General features: G+C 38.2%; 1 protein-coding gene across 1 annotated transcript; it reads left to right on the top strand.

Moving 5' to 3' along the window:
* The first annotated feature begins 9,538 nt into the window (after window positions 1–9,538).
* On the top strand, window positions 9,539–10,664 carry LOC141248823 (uncharacterized). Its single transcript, XM_073669456.1, has 3 exons — window positions 9,539–9,667; window positions 9,970–10,101; window positions 10,344–10,664. The coding sequence occupies exons 1-3, from the start codon at window positions 9,539–9,541 to the stop codon at window positions 10,662–10,664; spliced, it is 582 nt and encodes a 193-aa protein (XP_073525557.1).
* The last annotated feature ends 3,975 nt before the right edge of the window (window positions 10,665–14,639 follow it).

Genomic DNA, 14,639 nt, shown 5'->3' with positions numbered 1-14,639 from the left:
ACCATGGAGCATACAAAATATCATCGCAGAAATAAAGTAGGAAATCAAGCATTTCAAGGAGTTTCGTATCTTCCATTCCAACCGAGAAAATAATAAAGCTGTTGATGCATTAGCTTCTAAGAAGGTTGAAGATATCGACATTTAGTATCTCTTTTACCTATGTAACCTATGTAGTATACCTGATTTGCATATCAGGACTCTGCGAGAAAGGTTGTGTATTTCGCAGTCTTTGCTCCTTAGTTTTCTTAATGACTTTGTAAGTATTATCATGCATGACAATGCGGGATTGCCTCCTGGTAGGGAGGATCCCTTTGTTCACCTTTATCAAAAAAAAATTTAGAAGAACTTATTTATTTTTTGTTTTCAATTTGATAAGAAAAGTATACAAGGTTTCCAACAAGACAAATTTGAAAAGTTGACCGCTTTGCTCGGTTAGTGTTACAATGAAAAGATGGATAGGATGATAGGATAGAAAGACTAATATTCATACGAATAATTATATTTTTCACTGATTCGCGGATGATTTATAGTTAGAAAGTTCACCGAGTAAACGAGAGAAGAGAGACCACTAGAGAGTGTTTGATATTGAAAATCTAGAAGAAAATTACTGAAATAATGAATGGGATTTATATTTGACTTTATTTTTCTAAGCCGGATTGAGTTGTACGTTACTTAACAGAATTAGAAATATGTTATAACCACGTGCACACTGCACAACACATGCTAACCTTTCTCTGTAACATATCTCCTCCCTTCGAGAAGGCATTGTCCTCAAGGTTGATAAGCATGGAACTGCCTGTGTAGATAGAAAAAAAACTCCCTTATTAACTTTGAAGCAGGTTGACTGGCCTATTTAACTAAAACCTTTGTGACAACTCGACCTTGTCGACTGACAACTTTTCACTCCAAAATGGATTCTGTCTCCTTGACAAACATGTCGTGTACAATCGAAGGTAGTTGGTTAAAAGTTGTAGCTGGCACCATATGAAATCACTAACGTAATAGGTGTAACCTGATCATCATATTCCATGTCCAAAACAAAGAAATCAGCAGGAAATATTAGCTTATCAACCATAACTAATACATATTCAACCACCGCTTTCAAGTAGACTATAGACCTATCAGCAAGTTGGATCACTATTCTTGGCTTATATAAATGTCCTAAACCAAGAAGCTTATAGAGAGTAGATAATAACATTAATAGATACACCCAGGTCAAGCATAGCTTTATCAAATTTAGTCTCACCTATGACACAAAGAATACTCACCATCCCAGGATCGCTGAACTACTTAGGTATACACCTTTGAAATACCGCGGGAACCCATTCAAGGACCTTGACCTTCTGTTTTCCCTTCAAATTTTTATTCTTCTTGATAGTGCAAAACTCCTTCAAACCTACCATATCTTGGAACTCTCTTGACAAGCTTGAGTAAAGAGGTATTCACCTCGCATTTGTTGAATATCTCGAACAATTCCTTGTCATTATTTGGCCTTCTTGTATCTTTCAACACTTCAAGCAATGGTGCTGAAGGCTTTTTGGATCCTAGAGGTGGAAACTTAGGACAAAAGTAGTTCTCATGCCTCAGTCTGAAGTCATCCCGGTATTCATATTCCTCCTCTTCATTATTCTGTAAGATCTCATGAGTTTTCATGATTGCCAGAGTAGGTCCACAAGCACATGTAACGAGGGGTGCGGGCTCAGGATCATTATCAGGATAATCTGGTTCATTGAATTCCAAAATGTGAGCACTTAAATGCGGGGACGAGAATCCGGAGTGTGACGCGAATCCGGAGTCACACTCCAAACCATGATCAAGGTTTTTTCCATGAGCAACTGAAGAGTCGGACTCCGGATCGCGGTTGTGGTCCACGGTGCTACTTTGTTCTTTAATGATTGACCAATCTGATTTCCCAAACCTTTAATGCTTAACTATGTTCTTTGTACATGAGTGGTGAAGTGTTGGATCAAGGTATCAAGCCTTTCATCAGTCGATCTTTGAGAAGGTTGTGGCTGATATTGAGGTTTGTATTGTGGTTGCTTTTGTTGACACTCTGTCTAATTATCCCATTTGGAATTAGGGTGATCATTGTACCTTTGGTTATAATTACTAGCTTGAGGGTCAAACTGAGAACATGGAGGCCCATAACATCCACCAACATGAACTTTAACAATGGTATCATCTTGCGATTGCAGGCAAGCATCAGTAGTATGGAAGTGGTCAGGACAAATTCCACATGCTTTCATCTGCTGGTTCTGATTCTGCAGTGCTGAACTCTTAATAAAATTCTTCAACTCATCAGTTGATAATTTCGGGCTTTAAGAGTTAATAACATTGGATCCCTTCATGGTGTAGGTTCTCCCATAACTTATAGAACCATCAGTTATATCTTGTGACTTAGCCATAACAATTTCAAGAGTCATATTCAGAATACTACCACCACAAGCAACGTCAATGTACCTCCTCTCTTGATCAAGAAAACCATTGTAGAGATGCAACACTAGATCATCTTCATCAAAACCATGGAATGGGAAGCTAGAACATAATCTCTTGTAATGCTTATAATAGTCATAAAGTGTCTCATCATCTCCTTGTTCAATGTTGGCAATTACTTTCTTAAAAGCATTCTCCTTCTTCGTGAAAAAGTACTTGTCAAGGAATGATTTATGCAGCTTTGCCCATGTACCAATAGTACCGACAGGTAAGTGGTAGTACCAGGCTCTAGATGCATGATAAGAGAGTGATTGTCGGTCATTTTATTGGACAAGGAGCACTCTTTTGTGAAAATAGTGAGACAAGTGAGTCTACGCTAAAAGTATCTAAACAATCCTAACCTAACTAGCATGTAATATATGTGAAGCAAAAGTCGAATCCGTAGGGAGGCATTTATCAATTATTCTCAAATGATCAATTAAACAACTCAAAGTAACAAGAAAGGGATTTGGTAAAATCTATAGCTAAGAAAATAGAAAAACAACAAAGTATCAACGGATGGAAGGAATCTTAGTAAAGCGTCGTACCAGTGTTCAGCAATGTTGACTATCATAGTAGATCCAAATATTTTATCTTGATGCGAGTTGTTCCTTTTATATACGAAAGTGACTAGAACCTCAAATAGAGCATAAAGTTCAATCCATATTATTTAACCACGACAAACCCATCAATGGTTCAAACCAAATGAGGCATTAAACAAAGAACACCAAGGGTACAAATATAGCAAATCGGCTATCTTATAATTCAATTCTCTATACAAAAACCCTAGCACAAACAAATATTAGAATAATATGTTGGTTTTGAAGGAATAGAAAGCATCAAACATATATAATCTATCATAGTAATATGATAAATCCAATTAAATCATAGGTGATCAATCTAGAACTCAATCAATAAACCAATAGACATTCAATCCAAGAGAAAAGTATTCAACTTTCTCATCGATAGATAATGTATAAATTCACATCAAACACATACTGAAACTTCAACTAAACTTTACTAAGAACATGGAATTAGTTCTTCATACCCGACGTTTATGCAAATAATGGCGTGATTAAGATCTTCCCTAACTTATACCTAACTGACACTAAATCCTATTAATTAGAAATAGCGTAAGTAAGGGTCAAACCCGCAGGAGGATACTTATCTAAACTTTATCTAGAACAAATCTATTTAGAAAATAAAAGGGGTTTTTATTTGTTGAAAACTAACTAATAAAAACAGCGAAAAGATGAGTTATAAAACTAATTAAGATGATTCTTAGCAAAGAAAATTCATGTTATTTGGTTGATGAATGTCATTGTAAATTCATAAGAACACATAACCTAGCATGTTTGATCCTACTCTCATACGAAAAGTATCTAGCACCTCAAACCGAGCATACTAAACCTAACCAAAGTGATTAACTACAACGAACGCCTATAATTCAAATCAATGGAAGCATTACTGTGAAGAATATCAGGGAATAGGCATTTCTCGATTAGCCTACAATGCAATTCTCTACACCAAGACTTAGTACAAACCCAATCTAAGTGTTCATGCTTGTTTCAAAGGAAAAAGGTCAAGGTGGACACCATTAATCTATACTAACAAGTATGAATAAAGACTTTAATCTTAGGTGATCAATCTAGCACTAAAATAAATAATTCAATACTCAATATATTCAGAGAAAAACAATCAAATCATGCTAACAAACCGAAATTACTCAATCACATCAAACCAAACAACAATTCAATGCTTTACTAAGAAATTGGGGTTTTAGCCCTCTATAATAAGGTTTACAAAGATAAAACGATGAATAAACATTACTAATCTTTGGACAAGACTTCTAAAACATCCAAGGACAATGTTTTCTCTCAAGCGTAAAACAAAAACTGAAAAACGATAAAGAGAAACCTAAGCAACGACTAAGAGAACTCTCTAAATGATAGAGTTTTGGCCTTTTTAAAAGGCTTAACCTAAAACTTAACAATAAGATAATAAAAAGTCGGAAAATAACAAACAAATCAGTCCAAGATCACAACAGAAAAAGATATGAAGAAAGACTAAGTCATTTAAGTCCGTATGGAGATCAGCGGGTGCCGATGGTCTCTGTGGCCTTGCTCGAATTCCACATCGGCGGGCGATGGATGTGCCACGGTCGCCGATGAGTTCTCTTCCAAATATTGACTCTTTTAGCTTGTTTTGCACCTCCGATGTGCATGCCTTTGTCTTCACTCTTCCTAAGCTCTTTGTTGACTCTAATAAGGTCCACAATAGATCAAATAGGATATATGGATCCGAATAGAGGTTTGGACTAAATACGTCATAAGAAAGCCCATAAATATAGTGAAAAAATGCTAAATCTATGCTTATAGACGCGTCGTAGACGTGATTATCACTACCTCGTATAGAACTCTCGCAACAACCGAGTGTGCTTTCACTTCCTCCTACAAGGGTTGTTCTCCTAGATGTTGTTAAATGCCTCGAACATGTCCTTGTGGATTTGGTGTAGCTTCATCCGACTTAGAATGTTCGGAAATGTCTCCTCATCAATTTGCAACCTGTTTTGAACCTCCATTGGGCTCTCACTAGTAATACCTGCTACTCGTTGAATGGCATGAGAATATCTTTGTCTGATGTGTCATCGTTGAACTCGATTGGATGATGTCGGGTGCTTGGATGTGACAGACAATTGGACTTGGAGTTACTGCTTACAACTATCAGCCAATAACGACCTCCAATGGGTGGTAGTGTCTCATGGCAGACGTCGTCCAAATCATCGCTTTCGAACCACAAATGACGACGTGCACTACTATCACTCCATTTTTGCTATTGACGAACTGCAACATCTCATCACTGTCTCGGTGGCAATCACTTAAAGGGGTTCAGCTGTCGTTAAAGTCTTGCTCCAGATTTTCCTCTTTCTCTCGGTGGAAGGCGCTGAATGCAGATCGATGGTCGTCGGACTCTAGTTCTTGACTTTCTCCCACTTCTCGGCAGATGTAGTTTGTATCCTTGCCCTGATCAGAATCCACGCTCCAGTAGCTCAATATACTCCTGGTGGTCGCCGACATCTTTCCGGCGGTCACCGAATTCTTTATGTGGTTCCTCATCATGTTGACGACGACATGCGTTGAATGTGATTCGGCAGTCGCCAAAGTCGAACTTAGACTTTTCCTCTTGCTCATGGCGGTCGGCCCCAAAGGGGTTTTGGCGGTCTCCGGTTTTGGAGTTGGGGTCTCGGAAGCGACTGCTCCAAAGTGTGGGGTGGTCGCTGAGCTGAGATTGATATTTTTTGAAACGGACCTTGAGACTTCTGAGGTCGCCGCCGAAGCGGAATTTTGGCCTTTGCTCTTGTTTTGAATTTCCCCCGGGATCTGAATTGAATCCTCGCTTGGCTCACTTTATCCATCCTCTTCAAGGACATCCTTACTCACCCTCATGACACTTACGTTCCATATTTCAGGGTTTTTCTAGGTTTGCGAAAGGAGACGACCCGACATTTGTTGCTCAAGCTTTCCGACGACTTCTACTATTTGAGTCATAGTTCTCTCAAGAGTACCCACATTTTAATTTATCTTAACAATAGTTGTGGTCACTTCCTTGAATCCTTCTTGAAGATCAACGTTGCTCACAGCTAGAGCTCTAATGATGTCGTCGTATGACTGTGGAGGTTGACGCACCAGTGGATTTAGTTGATTATGTGTTATTCCACTAGAAATTGGGATGATTCCTCCAAGGTTGATTTCCTTGGTTGTTGTACGGAGGCCTTCCTTGTTGAAATCCCATAGCATTGACCCCTTTTTGGAATGCCATACATGCATCCGTAGGGTTGAGATCATCTCCACAAACTTTCACTTCTATGTCGTGCCTAGGAGCTTCAACCTCCTAATTTGTTCTTTTACTAATGAAACCTCATCGGGTTTGGCTTGCGTGGCACTTGACGCATTCCTCCTTATCGAGCCTCGTCCGGTGTATTGCCTCGAGTCATCCACAAGAGTTGCGAATACCTTCATGGCTTTTGTGTAGGTTAACCCAAGATACTTCATTGGCACGCATCGTTAACCATTTTGTGATCATCCTCTCAAAGACCGCGATGTAAATATAAGACCTAGTCGTGGTCCTTTGATCCATGGTATGGACAAAATTTGAGAAGCTTCTTGAATATCTTAATATAGTCGTAAATAGATTCTTCGATTTCTTGCTCTATGTTGCAGATTTGGCTTCTTAAGCGCATTTAAGTTGATGGTCGGGAAGTATTTAGCCAAAAACAACTTCTTCATATCGACCCAATTAGTCATACTTCCTGGCGTCAACATGCGGTACCAGTCCTCGACGAATCCTTGAGGGAAAATGAAAAGGACCTCATTTTCATTTGTTTCTCATCCACGTCCAAAGGTCACAAGTCAACGCAGACCTCCATAAACTCGTCCAAGTGTTGGATGGGATCTTCTAACATTGTGCCGCTGAATTTGGATAGTAGATGTACTACCCTAGTTTTCAACTCAAACTTTTGGCCAGTTGGGATGTTCAATAGAGATAACGCTCTTGTGGGCACCCCCATGTTAGGGGATCTCGAAGCCTACAATATGTTGTCTGCCATTGATTGTTTGATTGAATAAATCTCTAGCAATTCCTTCGCCTGGTTTGCACGTGTATTCTCGCATGAGACGGTGAAACTCACGTTTGATTTTTGCAATGGGTGCAACAGAAGAAGAATTAGCAGAAAGGGCGTGAACCATGTAAATGTTTCACGCCTATGAAGTGTTATAAAAGAAATCTAAACAATTATGTTGATATTTGATTACCTCCCTGAATATGGTGCCAATTTGATGAGCGTGGCGTTTGTCAGCCGTTATTTAAGTATGTAAACAAACACTACGCTTATGAAAATAATACGAGATTAAAGTCTCGCCAATGTAATCTCCAACTAACACTAAATCTTATTGACTAGAATATCCTGAAGCAAGGGTCGAACCCACATGAGGCTATCAACTTGTTTGGATTTCATTTAAAACACTTTGATTATAAAAGTGGTTTTTGAATTTCTAAAGTAGAAAATGCTAAAATATTTTGTGAATAATTGTAAGGAATGGTTCTTAGCAAAGTACATATCCATATTTAAATGATGGTGATGATCATAGTAAGTCCATCGAGTGACCAATATAGTGAATCGATCCTATCCCTATGCAACCAATATCTAGCACCTCAAACCAAGCATACTGAACCTATCTAAATCAATTTAATACGAATACCTATAGTTCAAAATAATTGAAAAATTAAAGCGAAGAACACCAGGAAATAGAAATAACAATTGACGTCTATTCCTACACTGCAATACTCTAAACAATTTCCTAGTTCAAAATGAATCTAGAAACTCATGCTTCCTTTGAAGAAATAGATTAAGACGAACAAATTAATCTACCCCTAGCTTGTATGAAAACTAGTTTAATCCTAGGTGATCAATTCAGAAATAAAGTAACAATTCAATAGTAATAGTATCCAAGAGAAAAGCAATCAATTCATGTTATACATTAAGAGAACAAACTCACATCAATCACTAAATAAATACTTCTACTACTTTACTAAGAAATTAGGAGATTAGATCCTCATACTAAGACTTATAGTGAAATTCTGATGAAGAACTATCAAAGTATGCAAAAGTTGTCTCCAAATGAAACTACGTAAGCTCAATAGTGGATCCTCTCTAGGTTACGAAAATAAGAGCCTTTTATAAGCTCTCAAATCTAAACCTTGAAGATAACAATTTAATAATAAAGCTAATCCTAGAAATCCCGGAAAAACATAAATAAAAACTGCAGAATCGCAACCAAAAGATAAGAAGAAGAAAAGTCTCGAAGTTGTTTCGCTGAAATCGGCGGTCGCCGAAGGGGTTTCGGCGGCCGCCGCCGGTTGTGACTTCTGAAAATAGGAGAACTCTTACGGAGGTCGAAGGAAGGTGACAGACGTCCGTCGCCGTAAGATTAGTCTTGGACTCCTTCAGCTTATTCTTATCTTCAACGTCGCTCGTCTTTGTCTTCACTTCGTCTCTAATATCCTTGTTAAATGCCGAAATAAGATATATGTGGTTATAATGTAATAAAAATCAAATATACTGTAATAATGCTCATAATCATGCTAAAAAGTATGCTAAAATGTACTCCCTCTGTCCCATATTCTGCTTCTTGTTTCTTTTTTCACATTTGTCGATACATGTTTTCTATCGTATATATCTCTAAATATATTCATCTAAAAATCTTAAAATTTTGATATTCTTAAAATATTTTTTGAGACGAATTAAACAAGATCACTCAGAGTCATGACTATGATTTTACTTATATATTGGAAGTTATTAACAAGATTCCTCTAAACGATTAATAGTGCCAAAAAAAAGTGAGAAGAACATTTGGGGACGGAGGGAGTACTAGTATTGCCTACTTTTAGGGTTTATTTGAAAAATTCTTGATCACAACTTTTTTCCATAATAATATTGTTTGTTTATTTTTCTTTTTTAAATATTTGACATCGTTTTCCGTGATAAAAATATTTTTTAACGAAAAATCATAAAATATCTTTATAATGATATTACCAAACAAACCCTTAATAAGTATTTTAATTTTTATTTTGTCTCAAAAATATAATACGGGGTCTTTAAAAAATAAAGAGGGAAATACATTCTTTTATTTTTTTACCGAAATAAAATGTACTAGTATTGCCTACTTTTCAGTTTTCGCAGATACTAGATAGTCCCGAAACGACGTCGCACGGTTTTGGCGAACGTAAAGATGGAAATAGTGAAAGTCAGAGAAGCCGAGTCACCTACTCCGCATACAAAACTCGTAGGCTTCGTTCGCACAATTAAATTCTCTCATCTCTGCATTCGCCCACAGGCGAAAAGTTCAACTGGAGCTCCGAAGGATTGATTGTATCGAGTAGAAGATTGAGTATCTCAATCGCAGGCGCAGGCGAGATCTGATTCTCAGATTGTCGGAATTTACTCAGGGATCGAAATCCGGTCCTTCTTTCTTGAGATCGGAGAGTGTAAATTGGACGGAGGGTAACGATGTTTCTTATGGATTGGTTCTACGGGGTTCTCGCCTCTCTTGGATTATGGCAAAAGGAGGCCAAGATCTTGTTTTTGGGCCTCGACAATGCCGGCAAAACCACGCTTCTTCATATGCTCAAAGACGAGGTAGTCTTTCTCTCCTTTGATCTATCAGTTCACTTATAATCGTATATCGCTTTCCCGAATTTGATGGATCTCGTGATCTACTGTGACCTGAATTTTGGAATTCTTAGGATTCTTGTATAGTTGTATTAGTGGTTAGGGTTGGATCTTGCCCAATCTAGTAGATCCGTAATTCTTTGTTTTACTAATGAAATCTGAGCTAATTGATAAGCGATTAGGCTTTTACATCATGTATGTGTGAACGAATGTAAAGTACTAATCTCTGTCGTGGCTATGGCTGATGGGATGAATTGTGTTGGTTACAGAGATTGGTTCAACATCAGCCGACACAACACCCTACCTCTGAAGAGTTGAGCATTGGGAAGATCAAGTTCAAGGCTTTTGACTTGGGTGGTCACCAGATTGCTCGCCGAGTTTGGAAGGATTATTATGCCAAGGTAAATATATCCTTCTGCATTCAAGTAATTCCTAGTTGCTACTCTCGCTGAATATAAAAATGAACTAGTTCCAGCTGTAGTGTCTAACATAGATCTTTGCATTGGTTCTATTTTCCCATTTCATATATTACCTTGTCCATGGCAGCTACTAATGTTCCTAATTTCCATCATCATAAGATGGGCTAAATGCTAAGCAACATTACTAATGTGTCTGAAATGGATCTTTTGGTATCCCTTATCAGGTGGATGCAGTGGTTTACTTGGTAGATGCTTACGACAAGGAGAGATTTGCAGAGTCAAAGAAAGAGCTAGATTCCCTTCTATCAGATGAAGGACTAGCTAATGTCCCTTTCCTCATACTAGGAAACAAGATTGATATCCCTTATGCTGCTTCTGAAGATGAGCTACGTTATCATCTCGGCCTTTCAAACTGTACCACCGGAAAGGGCAAAGTCAACCTCGCGGACTCCAATGTGAGGCCTGTTGAGATCTTTATGTGCAGTATTGTTCGCAAGATGGGATACGGTGAAGGCTTCAAGTGGATGTCTCAGTACATCAAGTAAACAAACTGCTATCAGCAGAGACAAATGGAGGATGTGGTATTTATAGCTGAAAAACAACTTTATCTGCCTCTTTATTTGGATTTTTTGTTAGATGTTCTTTCTTGTGACATCAGATCAGTTTGTTCTTGTAAGTCATGGTGAAGACATTGTCTTTTATTGTTCTCTTTTTTAAGACATAGCTTGGATTCATTTCAAAATGGAAGTTTTTGTTTTGTTTTGGGTTTCTCTTGCTTGTGATCTTGCAGGCTAATGAAGGGTTGAGAACTTACGTAGTTGTAAAGTCTGACTATAAAACGAAGCATATTAAACGAACAAATTTCTAATCGAGGGTTATTATGTTTATGAAGCTGGTGAAATGAACGTCTACCAAGATACGAAAAACCTTTGGGCTAAATTTTCCTGTAGAAAGTTCAAATTGACTTGTTATACTGACACACCAGCTTGTATCAACTACTTGTATCATTTGCCTACATTAGTTACTGTTGAGATTGCTTGTATCAACTACTTGTATCATTTGCCTACATTAGTTACTGTTGAGATTACATGTATTGGCTGCATTCGGATACCAGTTTAATGGACCCTTAAATTAGCTTATATCCTAACTAATCAACAATTTAGCTAAATTGTTGGAATTCAGCTTGTTTTCTTTATAAGCTGACAAGCTAGGATAAGCTGACAAGCTAGGATGTGATAGATTGTTAAATCTCAGCTAACTTGTTTTCTTCAGCTTTTTGGTAATTCTACATTATCTCTTATAAAATTCATTTACCAAACACTATTTTATCTCAACAAAAGCAACTAGATTGTTAAATTTCATCTACCCTCCCAATTCAGTTACTTTTCATGTAATTAATTTCAGCTATCATATTTCAGTTAGATAGAAAATTAAATTCTGCTACCTTTACTGAACGAACCCATTAACTATCTCATTGAACTTTCGAATTATCTCCATGCGCACATTGATGAGGAGTTGAAATCGAACTAATCATATTGAAAACACAGAATGAAGATCTATCATTCATCATAATTCCATAACATAATTTGCACCATCACGACGAAGTAAAACACTCCACTGAGCATCTTACGATTGTAGAAGAGTTCGAAGTTTCCTAATAAAGTTCGCTTATTTAAGAGACAACAAATTGTATTATCAAAATACATTAAGGCATTGTTTGTTATAGGTTTTCAAAAATGTAAATGGAAACCACCTCTCTTTATATCAAGGCATAGTTTATTATAACTTTTAATTCGTCATCTATTTGTTAAGATAGTTTCACGGTTTATGACTCAGTAAAAGATGGTCATGTGACTCTCATTCAACAACGATTTTTATTTTTTTATTTTATAGGTAATTTCAATTACTCTTAAAGAAATGAATTATATGACCATCTACTAATAAATCGCAAGGCTCGAAAACATACTGACGAATAAGTAACAAGGTGAATATAGTTTAAACTCGTTTTATTCATTTACACTCCCGAAAAACTACTAACAAACGGAAATATGACTAGTCAAAACATGGACCGACATCAAGGTTGTGATGGGATAGGAGGTGAGTCAAACAGGAAACTCGGAGTCAAAGCGAATCGGAGTTAGCTAAGGACGTTAAGTAGCAACCACGAGGAGTTGAAGTGTCTACTACGTACTCCAAACATGACAATAATATAATACTATTATAAGGCTGCAAATATCAGTCGACTACGCGGAATTTGTTTTTGTTTTTTTTTTTTTTTTTTTGGTCGAGAGACGAGCCGAAGCTCAACGGATCGATTAGGAGGACACAATTACAACCTAGCCAGTCGGGAGTAAAAAACTCCCCTGGCATCATCACTCAAAAATTTAAGAACAGATTCCGGAGGGGTCCCTAACACAGAAACCCCTAACGGAAAACTAAATGCAAGTGAAGCAAGTGCGTCGGCGACGCAGTTGGCTTCACGAAAAGAGTGACGGAATCGGATCTCCCAATCCCTACGCAAGAAGCTCGATGCCGTAGCAATCAAACTAAACAGTGGGTGGCACGAGTACGCGGAATTTGTTGTATACGGCTCTTTTACTACATTCCACTCAATTCCAATTCCACTGTGGATTTTTCTACTGAGTCAACTGTCAAAGCCCAAACCCACTCGATTGCTTTTTACATGTAATTAAAATCAAAACGGATAGATAACGACATTTGCAGCATCTTCTCTGTTTCCATTTTACACGTTTCTTTCCCACTATATAAACTTCTTCCCAACTCCCACTCAATTCGACAAATTGACAATCACCCACAGCTGAAATCTTTAATCTTTAATAAAACGATCCAATCTTTACAAATGGGTAACTGCAGCGGAAGAATCTCAGGCGACAAGAGAGTTACAATTCTCAGCGCAGAGGGCGAGAAGAAGGTGGTTTCAGCTCCGGTTACGGCGGCTGAGCTAATGCTGGACTCGCCTGGCTACGTTGTATCGCCGGTGGAGCTACTCCGGCTAACGCGCCGCGTCACAGCGGCGAAGGCTGATGAGGTTTTGGTTCCTGGAAAGGCTTATATGCTTGTGCCGGTGGAGAGAGTTGGAAGTTGGGTTTCCGACATGCAGGTGGCGGCGGTTGAAACCACGGTTTTTGGTGGCCGGAAAAAGTCGGCGAGTCGGCGGAGGATGAGTGGGTCGAAAGTTGGGCCGGATATGGAGGTGTGTGAAGGGGAAAAGAACGTTGCAGGTTGCCGGAGGTTGAGGAATGGGCGGCCGTGGACACCAGTATTGGAGCCAATCTCGGAAGCTTGAATTAATTAGGGATTTCTTTTAGTCAATTTTTTTTAAGTAAATTGTGTATAACATCATGTATTGTTGAGTTCAAATTGCAATTAGTAGTACGAAGCGAGAGGAAATCAGCCCAAATACTAATATCAATTCAAATTAACTGAACTGAAAAGCTTTCAATTTGATTTTATATAATAATATAAATAGATGTTTGTGTATGATAACGTTTTGGTTGCAAGCTGATTTTCTGTGCGGACTGTGCACTTTTCAGCATATTATTCGTGCACTTCAAGTACATTATCAAGTGTACTACTGGTGCACTCATTCAGTGCACTACTAGTGCACTGCTGGTGCACTTCTTGGTGTACTAAGGTGCACTCCCCAGTAGTGCACTGGTGCACTACTCGGTATACTGAGGTGCACTACTCAGTGTACTAAGGTACACCCCCAATTGTGCTCTGGTGCACTCCTCGGTAGTACACTACCAGGTGCACTCTACGGTAGTACACTGGTGCACTTTGTAGTAGTGCACTGGTGCACGATCCAGTAATACACTGGTGCACTATAACAGTCCGCACAGTCCGCACTGAAAAACAGTCCGCACCCGATCAACCCTCGTTTGTGTATAATTCAAATATATATCTGATTAAAGATATTTTTGCACCGAACCACCCTTTATATGATAATTATTCCAAACCACCCAAATTTTATTAAATTCTTACCAGGAACTATCCATGGACGGATTCCGTCAAAATTTAAATGACCAAAATACCCTCATCTTTTTATATAAAATACAATTTTAACCATCTTTCTATCCTTTTCTTTTTTAGTTGTCTTTAGCTTTTATATTTTTTCCCTTTTGATTTGTGTCCTTGTTCTTCTTCTTCCCCGGGTGGCGTTTTCGCCATTCGACCTCACTGTTTTTCTCCTCCCAGATGGCGTATTCTTCTTTGACCTCCCAGTTGAAGATATTCCATCAAATCCGACGATATCTTTAGAATCGTTCTTCGACCACCCAGATGAATCCGACAATATTCCAACGGATCCGGCAATACCTTCCGCCATTATCGAAAGAAATTCTCCAAGCAGATTCTGCGATTTCATTTCACCAGATATGGGAGAAATTTTGCCATTATTGTCGATTGCATCTGAACTCCTCTCCTCTCCTTGATTTGAGAGTGGAGTTCCTGCTTAGCAAGCGAACTTGACGATATCTTCGTGGTAGTAGAAATACTCC

This window comes from Phyllobates terribilis, unplaced genomic scaffold, assembly GCF_046119375.1.
Source record: "Phyllobates terribilis strain yellow unplaced genomic scaffold, ASM4611937v1 Scaffold_4086__1_contigs__length_65276, whole genome shotgun sequence".
NCBI classification, from domain to species: domain Eukaryota; kingdom Metazoa; phylum Chordata; class Amphibia; order Anura; family Dendrobatidae; genus Phyllobates; species Phyllobates terribilis.
This window is presented reverse-complemented; position numbering and strand designations above follow the sequence as displayed.